Genomic DNA, 23,894 nt, shown 5'->3' with positions numbered 1-23,894 from the left:
TGAAAGACCTAGAGATTCCTACAAAGAATACTCTACTAGGCAATTGTAGCTACTCCAGTGCAGTTCTATGGTCAGTGTCTGTCGGATGTTGACCATAGAGTTGCACTGGAAGACCTAGAGGTTCCTAGAGAGATGTCCTCTCAGGGAAAAACATGGTGTTTTTAATATTTGCAGTTTTTCCATATTCACGAGGGTATTGTGCCCCTAACCTAGTGAATATGGAGGGACAAATATGTGTGTGTGTATGCAAGCCCCTTATGTTAATCAGTCATTATATAATGTTAACTGATATGGGGATTGGACCCTCTATTTGAGTTTAGAAATAGATAAAAAGTTGCTGTGACGTTATAATCAGCTGTAAAATAACAAGCCTTGTCCTCCTTTGCAGTTACGGCACCTGTCTGTCTCCATGAGCCTCCCTTCCTGCCATTTCTATGCTTAGAAAAACTACAAATCCCAGGGTTGCGTAGGACAGAGCCACCACGGCAGTTAAAAGTGGTGCCAAACTCAGGAAATAAGGATGCAACTGAGGAGGTAAAAACTCTGTACATAACAAAATCTTGCAGATCCATGAAGCAAGATTGTTACTTATAAACCGGTTGAATAAGAGGCAAGGTGGATTAAAGTCATAATATTATAATGAACTAATGACAAATTTAAAAACCTTAGTAAGGTAATTAAACGTGGTATGTTTATGTTAGATGTAATTGGTCTTTTTTCCATTTCTTTTTTTATTTCTCCTCTTTTTCTTTCTCTTTCCTTTGTTTTGTTGTAGACTGTGGGGATACTGTAGCTGCTATTGTAGTTACTTGTCATTATGTTATATTCCTCACGAAAAGGCGGAATACAAATAAATATTGTTGTTGTTGTCCTTTTGTCTTGTCTTATTAGACGTGTGAATATGTACTGTACTGTTCTACACTGTATTGGATTGTATACGTATTTATAATGTGTAGTTGTTTTTCTTTCAACCATTACTGCTTTATTTCAACAGTGTGGAGGCACCGAAGTCTTCCTGCCACGGCTCTGACTCCACTCAGTCCCCGCTTCTTGTTGCCTCAGCCAGCCACCCGCTCCCCCCGTCCGCCATCTTGTCCCCCAACGGCCCCTTTTTTTCCTCCTCGTCGGCCGCGCTCGCGCTCCCCTTCTTCCCCTCCTCCCTCCCCTCCCTCCCGCCCGGCCGCCGCCAACCAATCAGGGAGAGGCGCACGTGACGAGCGTTGGCTGCGATGACCTCATCCCTAGTGTGGGATGACGTCAAATTCAAGATGGATGGAATCACGGCGGTGGCGGCAGCAGCAGCGCGCGCGGCGGAGTCGTAAAGGGAGGCGGGGCGGGAGGAAAGGGGGGAACCCGTCCTGCGGCGAAACAGGTGAGTAACGGGCCCCCGTGTACGGCCCCTTTAAGGCGGCTCCCCCCGCCGGACAAAGGCGCGGGATTCCCCGTCCACAAAGGCGTCTTTTCCTGACGTAACTCTGAGGTATCCTTTCCCCCCCACCACACCCGAAGTGCCGTGTGCGGCTGCGCCGCTTACAAAACGGGTACCCCACCCCTTCACGGCGCATGCGTCGGTCTCCAGCAGCTGCCTTGCGTCCTGAAAGACGCGTGCTGGTAGCTCGCCACTGCGCATGTCCATTGCCCTTTTCTCAGCTCGTGGCCTCAGTTCCTTACTGCGCCTGCGCAGTGCCCAGAGATGAAATGACTGCACACGCGACTAACCTGGGGATGGTCTCTGGCGCGGGAGGGGAGAGGAGGGGAGGGCTTTGTGAGCATGCGCAGGAAAATGGGTGTGGTAGGCTGTTGAGCCTTATGATGTCATTCTGACCAAGCAGGTTATTTTTTTTAATCATCAGCAAAAGTGAAAAGATACTGACTGTAACTGCCCTGGTTGTTAGTTATATGCTCTTTTCACATCCTGAGTCTGGGATGACGGTGGAGGACCCACAGTGTGACATTGGAAGACTGAGCAGGAATGGCCCTGCAGGTGCTGTGGGACTGCAGCTCCCATCAGCCACAGCCAATGGTGAGGAGTGCTGGGAGTTGTAGTCCACCAACACCTGGAGGGCTAGAAATTGCTTACTCCTTATCTAAACCCCTGAGACATGCATTAGCAGAAATAAAGTGCAGGATTATGGGAATTGCAGTTCATTGTGCCAGAGCCCCCCCCCCCCCGACAAACTACAGTTCCCAGAATTCCACAGCATTGAGCCATGGCAGTTAAAAGTGGTACCAAACTGCTTTATTTTAACAGTGGTTCTCAACCTCTGTTCCTCCAGATGCTTTGGACTTCAATTCCCATAATTCCTGACTATTGGCCAAGTTGACTGAGGCTTCTGGGATCTGAAGTCCAAAACAAATGGAGGACCAAAGGTTGAGAACCACTGGTTCAGAGGCTCCGAAGTAGGATCAAACTGGATTATTTCTGCAGTGCGGATGCAGCCTGGGAAGGATTCTGTGCAAGCGCTCTTTACTTTCATGCCTCTATATTTGCGGCTTTGACATTTGCATCTTTGAGTATTCACGGATTTGATTAATATATCCTCCCTAGGAATATCTAGGTCCTCCAGTGCAACTCTATAGTCAACTTAAACTAAAAGTTTCACTGAAAGACCTAGAGATTCCTGGAGAGAATACTCTGCTAGGCTTTTTTAGCTCCTCCAGTGCAGTTCTGTGGTCAGTGCCTGTGGGATGTTGACCAGAGTTGCAATGGAGGACCTAGAGATTCCTAGAGAGGTGTTCTCTCAGGTAAAAACACAGTGCTTTTGTTATTTGCGGGTTTTTCCATATTCGTGGGGGTCTTGTGCCTCTAACCCCAGCGAATATGGAGGGACAGGTGTATATGTGTATGTGTGTGTGTGTGTGTGTGTGTGTATATATATATATATATATATATATATATATATATATTCTTTCCATTATCCCCTTGTGGTTTCAAGAACTGGCCCCTAGTTCTGAAAAGAGTTCTGGGGCTGAATCTGCAAATTCCACGGCTAATGAATCACATCCCAGGTTAGTTCTTGTTAGCCTGATTGTCTGGATTTGGCCCTGCAGAGTATGCATCATCATTAAATACTTTTTCACACTGTACTGAATACTGTGATGATCTCTCTCTTCCCCCCCTCCCTGATCCAGCCTGTGTTGATTTACAAACTGCAATAAATCATATGGGTTTTGCTTCATTTCTTGCATAGTCCAAAACTGAATAAATATGATGAGACATTAAAGCTTTGCTATTCAAATGTGGATACCTTCCAAAAGCTATAGCTGTATAGGTTTCCGGCAAGTTAGGCTATGTAAGAAATTACAGGTAAAAAAGAGGTGGACTTGGATATGAGGCAGGATGTTCTCCAAGCCTATAGTTGCACCTCCACATTTGTGGATTTGATTATTTGCGGTTTTGGTTAATATGCTCTCTGTAGGATCTCTAGGTCCTTCAATGCAACTCTGCCAGAAGTTGACCAGTTGTGCTGGAGGACTTAGAAGTTCCTAGAGAAAACACTTCTCTAGGCATTTGTAAGTCCTCTAGCATAACTGTATGATCAGGTTCTGGCAGATGTTGGCCATAGAGTTGCAATGGAGATTCCTAGAGAAGTGTTCTCTCTTGTTAAAAGAGTGGTGTTTTTTAATTTGCAATTTTTCCACATTCATGGATGTCCTTCACATCCTAACTCCAGCAAATATGGAGGGACCACTGTATTTCCAATCACACCTAATCTTCAACAACCCTTCCCTCAGCAGAGGAGTAACTGTTTCCCAGCTCTGGTTAAGTAAGAGTGCCTGCATTATGACCTCCACTACCAGGAATAATTACCCATGAAATAATCAGCCATGCCAGCTTGTTCTGGTTGCCCTGCTGCTTGTCTGTCAGAATATGTCTGTACTGCAAGTAAGAAATCATCTCCTATCTCTCTGCCTTGTGTATTGAAACACCCTGCTTCACAAACATAGGGTATAATGTTTCATATTTTTTTCCACAATATTGAAAAAAAAATAAACATGCATTTTGAATAGCATCAGAAGGTGTCATTTCAGGAACATTTGTGTTTTAGAGTTGTGTCTGTTCTTGCTTGCAACTATATAGATATATAGATGCAAGCCCCTTATGTTAATCAGCCATTATATAATGTTAACTAATATGGGATTGGACCCCCTATATGAGTTTAGAAATAGATTAAAGTTGCTGTGACATTATAATAGGTAAGAATTGTAGAAATTAATGCACAGGGATATACCCAAGATGGGATTAAGTAGGTGCCTTCAAGATGTTTCTGACTTATGGGAATGCTAAGGGGCACCTGGCATAGGGTTTTCTCATCAACATATTTTTCAGAAGGATTTTGTCATAAGTATACAGTGAGCTAGATCAAATTGGGAGTTTGTGATTTGTCCAAAGTTTTCTAATGAAGTGTGAACATTTTCTAATGAAGTAGCCTAAATACTGTATATACTCATGTATAAGTCTAGAAATTGTAGTAAAAAATTGACCTCAAAAACCTGGGCTGACTTATCCATGGGTCAATGTAACTACTGCACTTTAACAGTTATCAAAAAAGGAATCATCTGCTTCTCTGAGAAGAGTGGCAGAAGGCAAGAGCAGACACACACATCTCAGAGCCACCATTTATTGTAATTTGCTCAAACATCCAACCTTTAGGGTGAGGGCAAACGGTTATGCCTGCTAGAATTTTGTAGGTTCTTTGGCATCGTTTTCCTTTGCTTCATCATTTACAACCTTTGTTACATGCCCCTAAGTTTTACCCTCAATTTATCGATAGGTCATATCAAAATCCCTAATTTTAACCCTCACATCCACCCTCAACTTATACATGAAGTCGACATACATGAGTATATATGTTATCCTGAAGGTATCAGTTCCCAGAGTCAGGCCTATTTAGTAATTGGATGGAAGACCACCCAAGGGATACCAGGGACTGTCGGCTACATCTCAGAGGAGGGCAATGGCAAAACCACTTCTGAGTACTCCTTGCCGAAGAAAACCTTATGAAATTTATGCAGTGAACTGCTGACGTGGTGGCACATACACATAGGCAGTGTAAAATGTTTATCAAATGTAATGACAATACTTGCCCTAAATCTAATCACCAGTCCCAGCTAGACTACATTCATTGAATTAATGGAATTTGCATGTGTTTAAGACTTATGGCCTTATTGACTCAGTGGGTCTGTTCTGTTTGGGGCTGCCAGTTGGATTTGCACTCTGGTGGGAATTGTGGCCCCGTGTGTTGGATTGCAGCATTCTTCACTGTTGTTTGTGCTAACTAGGGCTGCTGGAACTTGCACTCCAAACAAAATCTGGAGGATTGTATGGTTTCCACCTCTGTTTAAGGCCTTTATTTTAACAGAGTAAATTAGTGAAATAATCGTACAAAAACAAATCACACTACATCAAGTACAGTCCATTAAAACACTTCTTTATCTACTCATTCTCTAATGTAGCCATAGTTTTTTAAGCTAAATTTCACTGCTTCATATAACAATAGACTCAGCTTCATTAACTAGTGTTTCGGTTTCATTAACTAGTGTTTCAGAAGTGAGATGATAAGTATTACTTTGAAGTCATATCCTTTTTGTTGTGGAAGAAAATATTTTAGGGAATACATGTCTCATTAACTTTTCCTAATGTATCAGCTAGGACTCTTGTCATATTCCACATACTACATATTTCATGTCTTTAAAAAAACCCAGCTTCCTTTAGTTTCAATACTGGCATGCCGTATGGCAAAGGACTTTTTAAGGATAGGTGCAGAGCCTTTTCAATTGTATGCAAACATGTACCTTTCCATTAATATTACTTGTACTGTACTAAAGTTGAAATATTTTGGAGTACTAAGGTAATACACAATTATTACTTATACTATTTATACAACCTACTAAGTAGTTTGTTGCTGTTGTTTTTTTAAGGAAAAAGCACCAAACTACTTAATATGTTCTGTGACAACTGTTTTTGTCACAGGTTATTTGCAGGCTCATATTCTCCCTTACAAACCAGGCCACACTTTGAGATCTGCTGGGGAGGACCTTCTCTCTGGTCAAAGGGTTGAAGCACCACAAGGCTCTAAGCAGCTTTTGAGTGAGAGACTTTAGCAAAGCAGTGAATTCATATGGCAAGATTTTTTACAACATAAATATCTTTACATTAGCTGTTTGTTTCAGGAGCACAGAGATGTTAACATTAGTAACATTCAGCAGTACAGAGATGTCAATGTTAGTAAACATCAAGGTGAAATTTATAAAGCCAGTTTGGAGTGCCGGGGGAAGCAGTAAGTGTAATGTCCCTTAATCATTGACGTCTTATTATGGCATCTGTTAAAAAACAAGCAGTGCTCTTCAGCAGTTTGTGCTAATGTAGTTAAACTCTAATTTATTGACTTTATAACTGCCTTTTCACTACAAATGGTTCTCAACGTGGTTAGCAGCAATGAAATACTGTAGAAGATAAAAGACAACACTGTAATCAAAACATAGGAAACTGATTAAAGTATATCAATAACATTACAAAAATAATACCAGTAAAAATTTATTGTAGCAAACTAACAAGTCAAGGGTTAAATGCCTCTCTACATGCGAACATATGTCTGCCAACAGAAGGACATAAAAATGGAGCTAACTTGGCCTCGCTTGGCAGGAAGTTACAGAACTCAGGAGCAGACACCAAGAAGGCCTTCCCCCTCACTTCCATTTCTGGCAAATTTGCATCCCGTGAAGGATTGTCGGGAGAACTTCTGAGGGTCTTATAACCCAGATGGGAGTGTGGTTTTTCAAATAACATGGTTCTAGTGTTGGCTATCACTTCAGTTAGTTGTGAATCTACTTTTGGGCACTACTCTGAACTTTAAAGGGATTATTCAAAGTGCTGAACCTATTTTGAGGATGTGGTTTTGTAATTCGGAAATCTGTTTTTTAAAGGTCAGACTAATACACAGTGATTTCATTGCTTTGTTGACATGGAAGCCTCTAGCCACCACTGATCAATACTATGAGCTGTGCCTGGAAACAACTAGTAGCCAGTAGAGCTATTGTAACATGAGAATCACTTGCTGAAGGGAGGCATTGCAGCAACAACAGACATAATCTATTTTTATTGCAGCCATGACTACACATTCAGGCAGGGTGGCCCAATAAATTTTGAAGTGAACCAGAAGACACATCTCCCCCATACAACCTGATTAGGAGACTGAACAGTCAGCAGAAGAAATGCATGCCATTGATGTGATAAGGACAAGCCATTTAAAATATTACTGCATTCTGTCCTGAACAACACTTTGCAGGTTAAATGCAGACAAATACAGAAAAAGAAGGTGGGCTAGGCAGAGGTTCAGGAGACAACTCAGAAGTAATGTAGAAATACTATAGAAATTAGATTATGAAGTGCAGCATTCTTGATTTAAAAACACTTTTTAAAAAGGGCTTTGCCGCAATGTTTTATATTTTCACAGACTAAATTTTGAAAAATCTATAATTTAATTAATTTTTGTAGTGATATTTTCAACTTACATTAAAGATTTTTTAAAATTAAAAATACATTCATTTAAAAAGTGGAGAAGAGTGAAAATCAGGAGCATAAAGAGTTTGAGATGACAATGAGTACTGCAAATAATGGCAAGTCTTTGTTTTGTATGCTAATGATTGTGAAAGGTTTTTTATTCCCCATTCTCTCAGACTGAGGTACAGACTTCAAGATAATCGTAAATTATGGAGAAAATGTGATTCTGCATGTAAGAACTCTGTGGCTTTGGGGTGTATTTGAGAAGAAGAAAAGAAAGCTTTGTGGTAGGTCTCAGTTATTTTATGTTTAATTTGTTTTAAGATTGTACTGCTTGAGAAACATTCTGTATGAGGAACATTATTTGGCAAAAGACCAAGGCTCATTTCAATTATAATTCTAAAGCACTGTTTAGCGTTATGTGAATCAGCAGCAGTGAGCCGTGGTCTCACGTCTCCTTGCTCACCTCCTGACATGGCCACAGGAAGAGATTGGGAACATCCCTTTCCTGTTTTAAATTGATAAGAATTCCCCATTGCATCTGAGCTGGAGAGAACTTTATTTTTAAATAGGAAGTTCATTATTTCAGTTTCCTTATAGCTGTGCCAGAAGAGGAGAGAGAAATATGTTGTATGTAAGCCTGGTTTGTTGCTGCACATTTGTGTAATACTGATGTTTGGTTAAGCATTACAGTGGGCCCTTCAGATCTGCCATTGTTGGTTACAGAACCCTGTGTGGATACAAAAAAATGCAGATGATGACACTCCATATTAAATGGCGGTGATGTGAATGTGTACGCTTCAGTTCACATTGCCACTATTTAATAATATGGTGCATGACAATCTGCAATCGGTTGAATTCATGGATCTGGAGGCCCCAATGTATAATCGGAAAAGGCCTAAACATCAAATGTAGTTGTGGATAAATATTCTATGCCGATTATACAGTGTAAAATACAGTCTGCATGGATAGTGAGAAAAACAGCATAAATCAGCATTCTGATCTTAGGTAAAATTTGGCAGGCAATAAATGCAAGCATTCAGTTATAAATGTATATTTGGGTCCCAGTTGACAGAAAAGTAAATTCAAAAATTAGGTGGCTGGAAAATATTCCCAGTGTACAAGAATGCTAATGCATACCCGCCTGGATTAAGAGTGATCTACTTTGTCAGTATCACTTAATAGTGTTATACAAAATTGCAGATCTGGCATTCTGGATGTAAGAATCTCTCCCTCACTGCCTACAAAAGTTCAGAGTAAGAAATTTACCAAGCAAATTTTTCAAAAAGTTCAAATTTAATTTTTTTTAAAAAAAAAAAAAACCCCTAGGTTCTCTCCTTTCTCCTACCACTGACCCTCTCCCCACTCACACCATCTCTTCGGCATTTTAAAGGGATGAGGGTGAACGCTACAGCCCATTTCTTCCACAAAGCAGATGTTCAGGGAGCAGAGGTGTCACCCCTCCATTAGGGTGTCATCTGGTACTACCCGTACCCCCCTAGTGATGCCCCTGTTTGTATGGAATCAGGTCCTACATGAATTTAGCAGAACAACTTCCAGTTAAGTCTGTATAATAGTATAGTCTAAATTAGTTGTTCTCAAACTGTGGGGTGGAACCCCCGTGGGGTGAGACTTATTCAAGGGGAGTCGAAACCTTGGAATCCCTGGTCTCTCCTCTTTCTCCACTTCCCAAACCCTTTCTGTCCTGGAGGGCAAGAGAAAGACAAGAAGGATGCTTGGAACCCCTGACTGAGGGGTGGGAGGAGGAGGAGAACTATTTCCTTATAAAATGTTAAAATATGATATACATGAATGGGTGAACAAAAATACGCACACTAAACTAACAAAATATTTTTATTCATATACTGTGTCGAGTGTAGGGAGTGCAAAGTCTGTATGCAGATATGAAGGGGATGGAAAGGGTCAAAAGTTTGAGAACCACTGGTCCAAATATTCTTAAGAGACCAGCTTCAGCAACAAGATGCTTCAGAAGACTGTGAATAAAAGGGAATGAGCACTAATTCCCTTAGAATATATATTTAACATGCAAAAAGCTAAGCTCTCCAAAGATACTAAGTTATCAATTTGTGTAAATTAGTTGCAAATGGTTTCCATTGAAATCAGTTCCACTGGGTACACTGTATTGATCAGAGTTTATGTCTTAATATGTTTAAAATTACTGTATAGCCTTAATCTGTGCTGACAAATTAATGTTGTTTAAAAATCTGACCTTAAGCATTAATATGTACTGTAGTTTGCTTTCAACCTGGGAGTTCTAATTGTGTTAAGATTTACAGATGAACAGGGAAGACACAAAGTAATTTTTTAAAAAAGCTTACTTAGCTACTTTGATAGTGGGTGTCAGCTAAGGTAAATTAGCCATTTTATATATAGAACAATTATTTGCTTCATGTTGCAAACTCCTATGGTAGTTTTCCTTCTAGACAGCTTGATTTTTTACAAATTGTATATTGCTATTAAATGTTTAGTTAGAACCTATGATATATAGAGGACCGTATGCCTCTTTCTTGATGTTTGGGGTGCTTCGATCTGTTAATGGTAAAGAGAAAAATACTTCCTTGTTTTAAACTGAACTGAAACTACATTGTATTTTTGTCTTTTTATATTTTTCAGGTAAATCTAAATCATGGAGGGACTCTTACATTATATAAATCCAGCACATGCTATTTCTCTTCTCAGTGCTTTAAATGAAGAACGTCTGAAAGGGCAACTCTGTGATGTTGTCCTTATAGTTGGAGACCAAAAATTTCGAGCCCATAAAAATGTTCTGGCTGCCAGCAGTGAATACTTTCAGACTCTGTTCACTAAAAAAGAAAATGAATCTCAGTCAGTATTTCAGCTTGACTTTTGTGAACCAGATACTTTTGACAATGTTTTGAATTACATTTACTCATCATCTTTGTTTGTTGAGAAAAGCAGCCTTGCAGGCGTGCAAGAAGTGGGCTACAGTCTCGGAATTTCCTTTCTTACGAACATTGTCTCTAGAAGTCCTCAAGTTCCTTTACCTGCATGTCCCCTTAAAAAAATAGTGTTCCAAGAGGAAGATGAAAGCAGCTCCCAAAAAAGAAGTGTCATAGTTTGTCAAAGCAAAAATGAAACACAACGGGAAAATGTTGGTCAAATCCCATATGACATAAGCCATAATTCTCAACCTTTGTCCTCAATTGCTGTCAAAACTAAGAGACCACAAACTCAGCCACCTGAGTTTTTACATAGCTTGTCATTAAATGAAAGGAGATGGTTGAAAGACAGTTCTTTAAGATACTCAAAGTCTCATGAAACCTCAGGTGCATTGGATGATCAAAACAGAATTAAAAGGAATGCAGCCTTGTCACAAAAAACACTTCCAGACAAGGACTCAGTGGCAGATGAACCAGGAGGAAGTGATCAGCTTCTAAAAGGAAAAATAACTGAAGTGCCCTTGAAGAGGCCTTGTCCACCAGTTGTGTCTCTATGCAGCTCATCGGAATCTACATTTCTGTTAAGAGAGACAGGAAAAGGAGCTGGTCCAGGAGAAGACAGGAATTTGTTGTACTATTCAAAGTTAGGATTAGTAGTCCCTTCTAGGGTGTCTGGTCCTGAAAACCAAAGTATTGACAGGAGTGGACCACTTGTAAAAAGTCTCCTTCGGAGATCACTGTCCATGGATAGTCAAGTTCCTATGTATTCATCATCTTTTGATCTGAAGCTTTCTCAAGAATCTTCAGTGGTGAACAAAACAGAAGGAAGAATGTTAAATGTAATCTCTCAAAAGGCATCTGTACAAGAGTCTTCAGAAAACACAGCTCCTGATGACAGGAGACAGGTAATGCATCCACATCGCCTTAGATCCTTTAGTGCCTCCCAGTCAACAGAGAGGGAGGCAACTTCTCCTCTTAGGGAAATACGGATAAAAACTGAACCTAGCAGCCCACTCTCAGATCCTTCCGAAATAATAAGAATTACAGTGGGGGATGCATCATCATCTGTCAATAAAAGTAACTCTGTTAAAACTGAAGGTGAATATAGAGATCTTAGTAGACTTCCAGCTAAAAGAAGATTTCAAGCAGACAGAAGGCTGCCACCCAAAAAAATTAAGGTTGATGAACATGCTTCCCCTGAATCAGAGGACAATTTTGAGGAAAACTCAAATCCTATCCCTTTTGTTGAGTACCCTGATTCTGACATTAGCAAAGATGAATGTGGTGAACTAGAAGAAACAAAGCCTAGCAGAAAGTTTAAGTGCAAACACTGCCTTAAGATTTTCAGATCAACGGCAGGCTTTCATCGTCATGTCAACATGTACCATAACCCTGAAAAACCATATGCCTGTGATATTTGTCATAAGAGATTTCACACAAACTTCAAAGTTTGGACACATTGCCAGACACAGCATGGGATTGTGAAGAACCCTTCACCTGCTTCCAGCTCACATACTGTCTTGGATGAAAAATTCCAAAGGAAATTAATTGATATAGTGAGAGAACGAGAGATTAAAAAGGCTCTGATTGTTAAATTAAGGCGTGGCAAGCAAGGATTTCAGGGACAGGCTGGGTCACAAGCACAAGTTATTAAAAGAAACCTAAGGTCAAGAGCCAGAGGAGCCTACATTTGTACCTACTGTGGGAAAGCATATCGCTTCCTATCACAGTTTAAGCAGCACATAAAAATGCACCCAGGGGAAAAATCAGTTGGAGGTTTTAAGGCTCTTAAACCGAAAGAGGATACTCGCATTGAAAATCCAGTAGAAAACAAAAAGGTTTATCAGTGTCGTCTTTGTAATGCTAAACTTTCTTCTCTTATTGAACAGGGAAATCATGAACGGCTCTGTCGGAATGCAACCGTTTGTCCTTACTGCAGCCTTCGATTTTCTTCTCTAGAGCTGAAGCATGACCATGAAATCACATGTGAATACAAGAAACTTACTTGTCTAGATTGTATGCGCACTTTCAAATCTTCCTTCAGTATTTGGCGTCATCAAGTTGAAGTTCACAATCAAAATACTATGACTCCCACAGACAATTTTTGTTTACCTGTTCTGGAACACAATGGTGAAGTAAGTAATACTTCACGGCTGCATTCCCAGTCAGAGACTAACAGAATGAACAACTTTGTTGCAGCCAAAGAAGATAGTGTCTTCAGTGATTCCTCGGAACATAATAATTTTGATTCAGAAGATTCCTCATGCCTCCCTGAAGATCTTAGTGTTTCCAAACAATTTAAAGTTCAGATCAAAGAAGAACCTGCAGATGACGTAGAGGAAGAGGTCTCTGAAGGCAGTCGGGAACACAAAGAAATGGTGGCTAATAAGGATACTGGGCTGTGGCCTTGTGAAAAGTGTGGGAAAATTTTTACTATACACAAACAGCTAGAGCGTCATCAGGAACTTCTGTGCTCTGTAAAGCCCTTCATTTGCCATGTGTGCAACAAGGCCTTCCGAACCAATTTTCGTCTGTGGAGTCATTTCCAGTCCCATATGGCGCAACCTACAGAGGAGCCGGTGCGTAAAGAACCTGACATATGCACATCAGCTAATTCTCCATCACCCCCACCTTTGCCTCCACCCCCACCTCTGCCCAAAATACAGCCTTTGGAACCTGATAGCCCTACAGCCTTGTCAGAAACCCCTTTGGCTACTGAGAAATTATTTGTTCCACAGGAGTCCGACACACTATTTTACCATGCACCACCACTTTCAGCTATCACCTTCAAAAGACAGTATATGTGCAAACTCTGTCACAGGACATTCAAAACTGCGTTTAGTCTTTGGAGTCATGAGCAGACACATAATTAGGGGGGGAGTACAAAGAGTGCCTATAGGGAGTTTTATAAAATTCTTTAATTTCCATGTTTCTAAAGATGTATCATTGAAATGAAACATATGCACATACATATAGAGGGACAAGAACCCTTAACAATTAAATGCTCTTTTGGTTGTGGAGATTATGGTAAACTAATTTATTAGCAAATTGTTCACAGTTCGCGGTATTGTGGTCTAGGGTTTAGTTACAGAATATTACAATCATTAAAATATGATTACATCTTCCCCATCCTATGATGCCAGTAGAAATGACTTCATATAGAAAAAGCAACAACAAAGTTAAGAGTAGTAGGAGTCCTACAGTTAGTTTATTGTTTTCACAGAGATTATTTTAATGAGCTCCATATAAATATTAGTTATTCATTTGACCATAAGGGAATATGTGGTTTGAGTGCTTTGCTGTGTTGACTTTGAATGCTAGCAATAACAAATAAAACCTCCTTTGAGCTAACTTGACCATTAATGAAAACTGATTTATATGGAATTTTTTGTTACTGACATTTTATGTATGGATATTGTGCAAGATACAATACAATTTAAGGTTAGCAATATCTGAATATCTGAATTTTTATATGTAAAGTAGCAGCCAGGCTGCCTCCAGCTATTTTAAAGAGTTTTTGAAGGAAGAATGTAGGAATAAGAAATACTGTACTTCTTTATTTGATCCTCAGAGGTTGATATTCTGTAGATATTTTGGTAACAAGAATTATGTGATGAACAGCAGGCATCAGATATCTTAATGCAAATTGCATTACTTTTAAGATGAAACAGCATTGAATGAGTGTCAAAAATTACATTTTATGTTGTTTCTTCTGACCTGTCTTTGGTGTGGACGTGTTTTATTACAATAGAATGTATGAATATGCTAGTTTGGAATATGAGGAGTCGTCATAATTACGTTAGATGGTAGTTGGGAGCTTAACAGGGGTTATGAGAAAGTTCTGAATAAAAAGTTAAAATGTATATCATTACATATGTGTAAATAAAATAAAAATGCAGAATCTCTATTACGTATGCCTAGGTCATAAAAGGGGGCAGTGCAACACAACAAATGTTGCATTTCATAAATACAGGGCTCAAAATTAGCAGAATGTTTCTGTCTGTCCTGTAATGTACTTTGGGCATTTTTGTACATTTGTTTAAAAAAGAGTAATTAAAATATTTGAGTCTCAATCCAGTGCAGCGTTAAGTATGATTAAGACAACAGATCTCAGGGGGTTTAAGCATACCTAATCACTTAATTGTGGCATTGGACTACAATCATGCTTGCTGTTAAGAGCATGTAAACCCATTCACTCCACTACATATTAGCCATTCATATTAGCTCACACATTCATTACCTTTTTCTAAGGCAGTGGTCAGAATACATTTCCAAAAAGTTTCTATCGCTCAGATGTATGCAAAACCCTCTGTGTGCACAGAGGTTTACATTTATTCATCCACACATTTATTCAAATGTGCATATTGATTCTATTGAAGTTGAGAGAGATGAGTGAAGTAGGGTGACAAATAATAGCAGACTTTTGCCCTTAAATAGCAGAATAGAATCATTAACATAGATACTTACCAGGAGCTACTTTCAATTCTCTTTCCTGGTCAAGAATTTAGACTTAAAACTGTGTGGTGTAGTAGAGTGAATGTTGGAGTACAACTCTGGAACCAGGGATCAAATCTCTGGTTGGCCTTGGAAACCCACTGGACTTGGGCAAAGTCACACACTCTCATCTCTGGAGGAAGGCAAAGGCTAACCTCTAAACAAATCTTTCCAAGAAAAGCCCATGACTTAGGATCACCATAAGTCAGAAACATCTTGAAAGGCACACAACAACAGCTTATTACTAGTGACATCTTAGAGACTTGCTGTAATGGACTTTCACCTTAATGAACAGTGAGGGCACAAATGCTGCAAATTCATTGAAATTACAGTAGTTTGTGATTAATTATTGGTTTATTATGGCACAGCACAGCAATGTTTGATGCTCAGCACTAACTGAGTAGCTGTGATTCATTCATGCTTTATAAGGAGTGAAAGTAATTTTGTTTCTGAGTATATTTTTATGGGATTGAGTGCCCGTGTGTGTGTGTGTGTGTGTGTGTGTGTGTGTGTGTGTGTTAAGGCTTTTAAATTTTCATTTTTGAAAAACAGTTCTATACCCCTGCTAGGATTATTTTAAAACTTGCCAGTACTAAAAATTTAAAACGGTTTAGATGCAGATTTTGATAAGGCATGGGGAAATGCTTTTCAAGAATCTAAGTAAAAGTCACCTGTCATGTGTATGTATTCTGTTTTCTTTCAAACTTAATCCAAGTGGCAAAGCTCTAGATCAGGGGTGCAGAAATTATGGATGCTAAGGCTGTTTGTGTCCCCTAGTACCTAATGTTTTTGTCCCCAAAAAGTTCCCCAGGAATGTGGGAAGTAATTTCTTCATGTATTGGGGTCCCCTGTTTTAGCCCCAGGAGAAGCTTTTTACAACAGGAAGTGACCCTTTTGGGAAGAAAGGGTTTCTTCTTTACCTAAAAATGGCCCAAAGAAGATGAAAACGAGGGGAGGGTGCATTTGGATGCATTTAAAAAAAAAAAATACTTGGTGGATGTAGCCCTCCAAGATCCTGTCCCAGGGGCCAGTGTGGTCCATGACAATTGCCCATTTCACCTCTAGAAATATGGAAGGTGTATAAAGCATTGGGCTTTCTTACTCTATTCCCTGGGAACTCCAGTTAATGCCAAGGCAGCGATAGGGATCCTTGGGCCTTGCGGATGCTTTAAATTACAGTTACATAATTCCTTATCAGTGCCCATGCATTAGCTTCTTGGAGGTGAATTCCAAAACAGATGACTGAAGATTGCATTGAGGCATTACTTGGATTTCATGTGGAATATGATATCAAGCTCTTTAAATAAAAATGTGGCTTGCATAGGAGTGTTTGTATGCAACCATGAATACTGATGCAATCTCCTGTCAGCACCGACAACTTAACCAAGCAAAACCCAGGCATGCTGTGGAGTTAAGCCATCTAGTGGCTGAGCAGCTGTGCTACAAACACAGTGGCTCCTGATCAAGCTGCATACATTGTCTATGAGAAGAGCAGGAGATTGCAGGCTTCCAAGTGGACACTTGCAGCAGCTGCTTAAATTAGCTGCAACACTGTCACTGTTTATGGTAGCACTGTTGCAGTAATTATACTCTCAGAGCTTCAGTATTTGTTGAGGATTAGTTGCCTGTGCTGGTGATGGAGAAAGTTTGAGGATCACATTTCTCCCACTGAATCAAGGCAAAGGAATATGCTACTTGATAAAATCATGTTTACTCTAATAGGATTCTTTCAGGACCTTAATTTCTTGTAGCCCACTGATAGGGTTGCCATAACCCGGCTGCAACCGGGCTTTTCCCGCTTTTGGCGGCACCTGCTCGCTCACGTCACAGGTGCCGCCAAAAACCGGGAAAAGCCCGGTTGCAGCGGGGTTGCGCTGCAACCCGTGGGGCCTCGCTGCCCTCCTCCTCTTCCACCTCGCATGGCCGCTTGGAGGAAGAGGAGGACAGCGAGGCCTTGGGCGGAGGAGGCGAAGGGGGAGGTGGCGCCTCCCCGCCTCCCTGCGGCCCCGCACCCTCCATCTCAGTCTCCTCCCTGCGGCCCCGCACCCTCCATCTCAGTCTCCTCAGAGGCCAGGAAGGAGGGCAGGCCCTGGCGATCGCCAGCGGCCCCGTGCCCTCCTTCTCGGTCTCCTCGAGGCCCAGGGCCCAGGCGGCGAGGGAAAGCCTCCCTCAGAGGAGGATTTCCTTGCCGCTTGGGCTCCGCTCCCCGCCGTGATCGCGGCGAGGCCCGGGGCCCAGGCGGCGAGGGAAAGCCTCCCCTATTCAAATGTAGGACACACAAAAAATGTGTCCTACATTTGAAAATTTTGTCCTACATTTTTCCCGGTTTGTATGTTTGTATGTCCGGATGTATGGCAACCCTACCCACTGAAAGAAGTACCTCCTGTATGGGCCCATTTGGGTGTTTCTCCCAAATATGTTAGAATTGCAGTTTTTACCATATTCTCTGGTTGCCATGTTTGTTTTTTTAAATGAAGTCTCTTGATTCGTAGTATTAGAAATATATTTTGTCTTTGTACTGCAAACAGATTGCAATAAATCTCTAAACCACTGGTTCTCAAAATGGTGGGGTGACAACCCTGGGAGATGCAAGACTTTTTCAAGGGGGGGAATGAGACTTGGAGGCCCTGATCCCACCTCCTCTGAAGCTTTTTTATGTGTAAAATTTACACATGTGTTGAGTTAAATATTGAATTTACTGAAACTGTTCAGCATAATTTGAAAGATGTCAAATTGTTAAAATATTAATATACATGAATGTGCGAATGAAAATACGCACACTAAATAAACAAAATGTTTTTATTCATATAATATATTGAATGGGGGAGTGCGATGTCTGCATGTAGGTGTAAATAGGCTCACAGAAGTAAAAAAATTTGAGTACCACTGCTCTAAACAACAAACTTTGCAGCAGTGTCTTAGGCGCTTTACAGAGCGCCCAAAAAGGGTGCTCTGCCGGTGCTGCTGGTTGCTGCATCCAGGAACTGCAGCGGACAAACCGCACAATTCTCGGACGCAGCAAAAAGAACCTGCAAAAAGTGGGCTCTTTTTGCGGTGTGGAAATGACACCGCAAGTCGCCAATGGCGCACTCGCGGCGTCATTTCCGCTGCACGGCGTGCGGACGCTAAGTGTCTGCGACATCAAGATGGCAGCACCCATGTAGAATGGGTGCTGCCATTTTGTACACGCTCGGCATGTACTAGGGTTAGGGGTGTCCGGAAAGGATGCCCCTTCCTAACCCTAGTAAGTACTGAGCATGTTCTAGGGTGCCCGTGTGGAACGGGCCTTAATCGCTTGCCTGAGAAAGCTTTAATTATTCCCTGTTCATCTTTATTTGAGGAATGGATTGAGGTTGTAACAAGGTTCATGCACAATCTTTAAGCAGTGAGGCTTTGTAATATTTAGGGAGAAACAGTCCCATTTATTTAAATAGAATAAAACTATGGTTGTATTCAGCAGTTCTTACACTATATATCCTTGCACTTAACAAATAGCAAGTATATGCAGTTAGCATTAGGAATAGGTCCTTTAACACTATACAATTATAGCCCTATGAGTCCACTTTAATTACCATGGTCCCATTATTCAGAACCCTGGAATTTTCAGTTTACAGAAGGGTGCTTAGAGCTATCAGCCAAACTACAAATCCCAGGAGTCCAAAGGGTGCAGCCACAGCAATTAAGGTGGAATCATCATTGTGATGTGATAGGGCCTTGTGTCCCTTGCTGTCACATCCTACATGAGTGCATGCTTGTAGATGATCAATACCAATTGTGTGCAATGGAAAAGGAGAATGTGAACCAGTTGTGTTTTTCCGCTGGGCTGTACACCAAGCTTTAAAGTCAACTTCTGTGAACTTTCAGTCATTCTGACACGGACTGAAGCCAGTTGTTTACAAGTCTTACCACCAGTATTTTATTCTAGTAGTATTTTATTCTAGTAGGGCTTCTGTGCCTTTAAACAGACCTATGGCAGGCAAACATTCCATGGAGAAACATTTTGCCAGCACTTGAGCCCATGTTGGGAATATTTCACCTGCTAAATTTCTGCTTGAAAGCCTTGCCAAAATAAGTTCATCACAATCCTAGTCAGAAACAACAAAACATGCCTTCCTAACAACATGCATAATTAATTTAAACCTCAAGCAAAAAAATGGAAGCATCATCAGGATTACCACTATGATAGCACTGGGGTTATAGCGAGACTTAAAAACAATAAATACCAGTTTTTAAAAAGTGTGCTACACCTCTTAAAGAAACAGGGCTTTTCCTCAGAAACAATAACAATGTAGTATCTGCGGTAAATGTATTTTCCTAATGGTGAGACTGTTGTATATGATTGTTTTCAGACGTGTGTGTGTGTGTGTGTGTGTGTGTATAAACCAAACCTTTCCTCTCAAAGTTTTTGTAAATGTTAAAACAGAGGTTTCCCTTCAAGCTTTTTATTCACTACTTTTAAAAATACCTAAGAGTGTTTTATTTTGAACATCGAATAAATATACTTCCACTGAAAGATTAATATATGTTTAATAGTTATAAATTATGGAAGATGTGTTTATTATATAGTTTGAATCATGTTCAAGGAATATATTTAGTTTGACTGTAATAAAAAAATAAGTGAAAACTTAATTTGTTATTATCCCATTTAATTTTTGCAGTGTTTTAGAATACAGTATTGTCTTCCTGTAAGGAAAAGGGCTTTGACTTTTTACTTGAATTTCTATTTTTATCTAATAATGTTCACAATTTTTCAGATATGGGAGGATTTGGGGTATGTAGCAAGAAAAATAGCAGGCTTAAAGCTTTATTACAGTTGTTTTTATTCTGGCTTTTGCTAAGATGGACATAATGTGTTCCTCTTTCATTAAGAGTGCATCTACACTAGAAATAAGGCCCTTTGACACCATTTTAACTGCCAGGGCTTCATTCTACAGAAACCTGGGATTTGTAGTTTTGTGAAGCACCAGCACTCTGGGAGTGAAGGCTAAAGCTCTTGTAAAACTACAGATCCCAGGATTCAGTAGGATGGAGGTACAGCACTTAAATTGGTGTCAAAGTGCATTATTTTAACAGTGTAGATGCACCAGTTGCTTAAATGCAAATTTCATGTCAATATGAACAAGAGTCATCCTTGAAATTGAAGGAATTTAAATGGGGCTCATGACAATACTGTAATTGGATTACTATCCTAACAAAGCTTAATGAACATACATCTGTTATAATCAACAACAATTGAATAAAATGTTTTTAGATTTGACCAAGAGTTTTGTTAAATGCTGTATACAAATACATCTTTCCAGTGAACTGTAGAAATAAATGGGCAACTCCAAAGGGAATACTTAAGATAATAGATATTAAAATAAAGACTACATATATAGGTAGTATGAAGGTATGAACACAAACTTAAGAAGTGTACCAGAATTGCTTTTTCTGCCTTTATTGTATTTTTGTGAAAGGGAAACGGGAAATCAGAAAACTAGCTTTTTTCAATCATATTGGTAATTAACAGCATGTCTACTTGGAAGTCAGTCCCAGTGAACTTGATTGAAGTTTACTACTAGGTAAGTATGTTTAGAATTACATCCTAGATTATGCCACACATAAACACACATACAACCATTGGCTGTGTTTATGAGACTTTTGTATCAGACTATTCACCCATCCTTAAATCTGATGATTACAATAGCTTACATCAGTGTCATCCTGCACTTAGCACACATTGGAGACTTTGCCTTTGTGTTACTTGTGAATTTTTTTACTGCTTCTACCTGCTTCTGAATTCATGGCAGCGCTTCCTGGATGCTGAAACAGTTTTTGACTGTTCTGTACTAATTCCTTGTCACCATCTGGCACTGTAAAATTAGTGAGTATATATGCAGTGAAATATTGGAGTAATTCCCATAAATCCAACCCTACTATCAAGTCTAAGAAAATGTCGATAAATTCAACTTGGGTTTGATTAAAAACTATACAGTAACTTTGGTTATTTTGTTTGTAAAGTAATACACTCCTCTCTTTTTACATTTTCATTTAGCATCATATATTTAATTGGTACCAGACTCTTGGGATACATACAAACAACATTCCTTTTTTTGCTTTTGAGAGTTCAGACTGGTTGTCTCATAGTCTTACCTGGTTCAACAGGTATTATAGGTATTTGAAACTATAAAACCTGCCTCATCTATTTATTGGAGGCACAGGGAGCCAGCATGGTGTAGTGATTTGAGTGTTGGACTATGAATCTGGAGACCAGAGTTTGAATCCCGACTCAGCCATGAAACCCACTGGATGAACTTGGGCAAGTCACACTCTCAGCCTCAGAAGATGGCAAAGGCAACCTCCCTCTGATAGGAGAACTCCCATTATAGGTTTGCCTTAGGGTTACCATAAGTCAGAAATGACTTGAAGGCATACAACAATAATGGGGAAATGGTTATTAGTAATGATGCCTCCACTATTTCCTTGAGTGCTTTGAAAATGGTGTGCTTAATTGTTTCTGGGGAAATTGTTTAATTCCCTGGCGTGTGCCTATTGTTTCTGGGGAAATTGTTTACATGTTCTTGTGTGAATATTAGGGTAATATCAAAGTATGGCCCCATACAGACAGGCCAAAATAAAGCTGCTTTGGGTCACTTTGGAAGTATGCTGTTTAACTGATGCATGTGTCCTAAGAGTCCGGAAGCTGCACCAAAGCTACACTCCAATCCTTAGGACTGGAGTGTGGCTTTGGCATGGCTTCTGGGCTCTTAGGACGCATGCATCATTTAAACAGCATATCTCCAAAGTGACCCAAAGCAGCTTTATTTTGGCCTGTCATTACCTTTTCCTATTGTGGTTATTGTTCATCAGTATTAAAAGCATTTATAGAACTAATTTTTTCTGCAACAGTGCCATACTACTTAGGATCCCTGGCATGGTGTATCTTTCTTCTAGAGCAGGGAGGGAGCTCTTTCCATGCTACATAATTATAGCGCTATGATTCTACTTTAACCACCATAGTAACATCTTATGGAATCATGGAGTTTGTAGTGTGGTGAGGCACTTGAACGTGAGAATTCAAAATACTCCTCCCTAAATTACAAATTCTAGGATTCCACAGGATGCTGCCATGGTAGTTACAGTAGAATCACAGCATTTTAACTGTGAAAGAGCTCCTGGTGTGTTTGGACTACAACTCCCATTGTTTCTCACTATTGGCTATAGCTAGACTTAGAGTTACAGTTCAAGAATACATGGCAATCTACTCTTTGGCCACCCCTATTATAAAGGAACATGATCAAGATAGGTATCCTGTGTGGGTCTCAACAGCATTCTATTCAGTGTCCAAAGGAGGGGGATTACGATAATCATTTTATGATTATATCATCTCTTTGAAAAAGGCCATTTATTTCAAACCTTTGAGTAAAGGTGCTTCATATAAGAACTTTAGACAGTACATGCATGATAGGTCAGAAGTCTAGTTGTGAATATTTCCAAAGTTTTATAGGTCTTCTTGAATCTCAATAGTGTAGACTGCATCATGCTTTTATTTTGCTCTGTGTTGCCTTTTGTTGCTCTTAGGTGGTTATACATAACCTTTTTCCTTTCAGGTGTCTGAAATGCTGGTTGTTCTCTTTCTAAAAGAGAAAGGTCAACTCAATAGATAAATACATTTCAAAAGAAACTTAACAAAACAAAATCTTATATTCCAATTTAAATTTGAGCTGCTTTAAAAGGTAACTGGTGTAGCCACCACCAGCTCACAATAAGACTTGTAAAATTCTATTTAGGCTGCTTTTGATTTGAAAATAAAAGCATTTAACACAAACTGAAAACATTTTTTTTTATCATTATGTACATCTTGTATACATTATATACTAGTTTAATAAGTATATGTTGAATTTTAAGTAGGAATTTAAATAACCTTTTTTAGGATTGAATTCCTCGTTTCAGAACTGTTCTTTTAATGTAATGTTGCTGCTTTGTATTACTTTTCTACTGTATGTTTTCTTTAACTAGAGCTTTATTATGAAAATTTGGAGTAAAATAAACTTGTTCTTTTGAGTGGTTTCTGTCTCATTTGCACTCCTAATATACTGTGTGCTATTACTCCTGTTCTAACATGTAAATATGATGCCATGAGTTCAATGGAATTTGATGGTCATTTATAGTATACCTTGAAGCACATGATATACAGCTCAATCCTGTGCAAGCATGGAAGTAAATACATACCACTGAATTCATTGTGACCTGCAGCCTATTCAGCTCCACTGGACTTGCTCTCTGGTAAGTTATTATAAGTTTGTAGGCTTGCATCTTAATGTTTACTTTGAACTTGCTGAGATGTACTTGTCATTGTGAGGCTAGAAATTTAGAGACAAAGGGAATCCCTGATTTGGGGAGTTTGTACTGAACAGTCTGCACATCATGCGTGCTCATAAATGTATGTACCTCATCAAACAATTTTTTTGTGCAGCTGTGGGCTACTTGCTTGTTACTCTGTTTCTCCGCTATTGCCAGATCTTTGGAATTGGAGTGATGCCTTTTCACCACTGCACTTAGCTGCTTATTTCTGATGTGTTGCATCAACTCCATGATCTCACTAGCTGGCCAGTGGAAACTAGTTGCTTTGTAATCCTGCCCTTTTTAAGTGCTCTGCCTGAAACATGTTGAAAAGAGAATGGGTTGTAAACTTTGATTGTAATGATGGCAAATACTAAAACCCTGAACATGCCATTTTAGGATGGGAAACATTTTCAAATGAGAAACACACATTGGATTATTTCCAGAACAGTAAATAGTGGAGCCACTCCAGAGTGTTGGTTATATGCTGAGAGACAGATGGACTTGTGTAAATATCTCATACATTGATTACTTCTTGTATTAATTAAAATTATTTTGCAAGGTAGATCTGTATAATTCCTAAATAGCAGATGCAGGGGGGCTGGGAGAAGCTACAGCCACCTACCTGCATTTATTATGGGTACGAGATGGAT

At 39.8% G+C, this 23,894-nt stretch overlaps 1 protein-coding gene across 3 annotated transcripts; it reads left to right on the top strand.

Annotated features, from left to right (window-relative positions):
• Positions 1 to 1,250: 1,250 nt before the first annotated feature.
• ZBTB21 (zinc finger and BTB domain containing 21) lies at positions 1,251 to 16,771 on the top strand. Of its 3 annotated transcripts, XM_042459720.1 has the most exons (4): positions 1,251 to 1,372; positions 7,681 to 7,791; positions 10,139 to 11,330; positions 12,315 to 16,771. In XM_042459720.1, exons 3-4 carry the CDS (start codon positions 10,152 to 10,154, stop codon positions 13,296 to 13,298), a joined length of 2,163 nt encoding a protein of 720 aa, XP_042315654.1. In that variant the 5' UTR covers positions 1,251 to 1,372; positions 7,681 to 7,791; positions 10,139 to 10,151; the 3' UTR covers positions 13,299 to 16,771. The 3 variants fall into 3 exon arrangements, with proteins under 3 accessions (XP_042315654.1, XP_042315652.1, XP_042315653.1); XM_042459718.1 differs by having other exon boundaries at positions 10,139 to 16,770; XM_042459719.1 differs by lacking the exon at positions 1,251 to 1,372 and having other exon boundaries at positions 7,657 to 7,791; positions 10,139 to 16,770.
• The last annotated feature ends 7,123 nt before the right edge of the window (positions 16,772 to 23,894 follow it).

Source organism: Sceloporus undulatus, chromosome 3, assembly GCF_019175285.1.
Source record: "Sceloporus undulatus isolate JIND9_A2432 ecotype Alabama chromosome 3, SceUnd_v1.1, whole genome shotgun sequence".
In the NCBI taxonomy this organism is placed as follows: Eukaryota; Metazoa; Chordata; class Lepidosauria; order Squamata; family Phrynosomatidae; genus Sceloporus; species Sceloporus undulatus.
The sequence above is the reverse complement of the archived record's forward strand: the minus strand, read 5'-3'. Positions and strand labels throughout refer to the sequence as shown.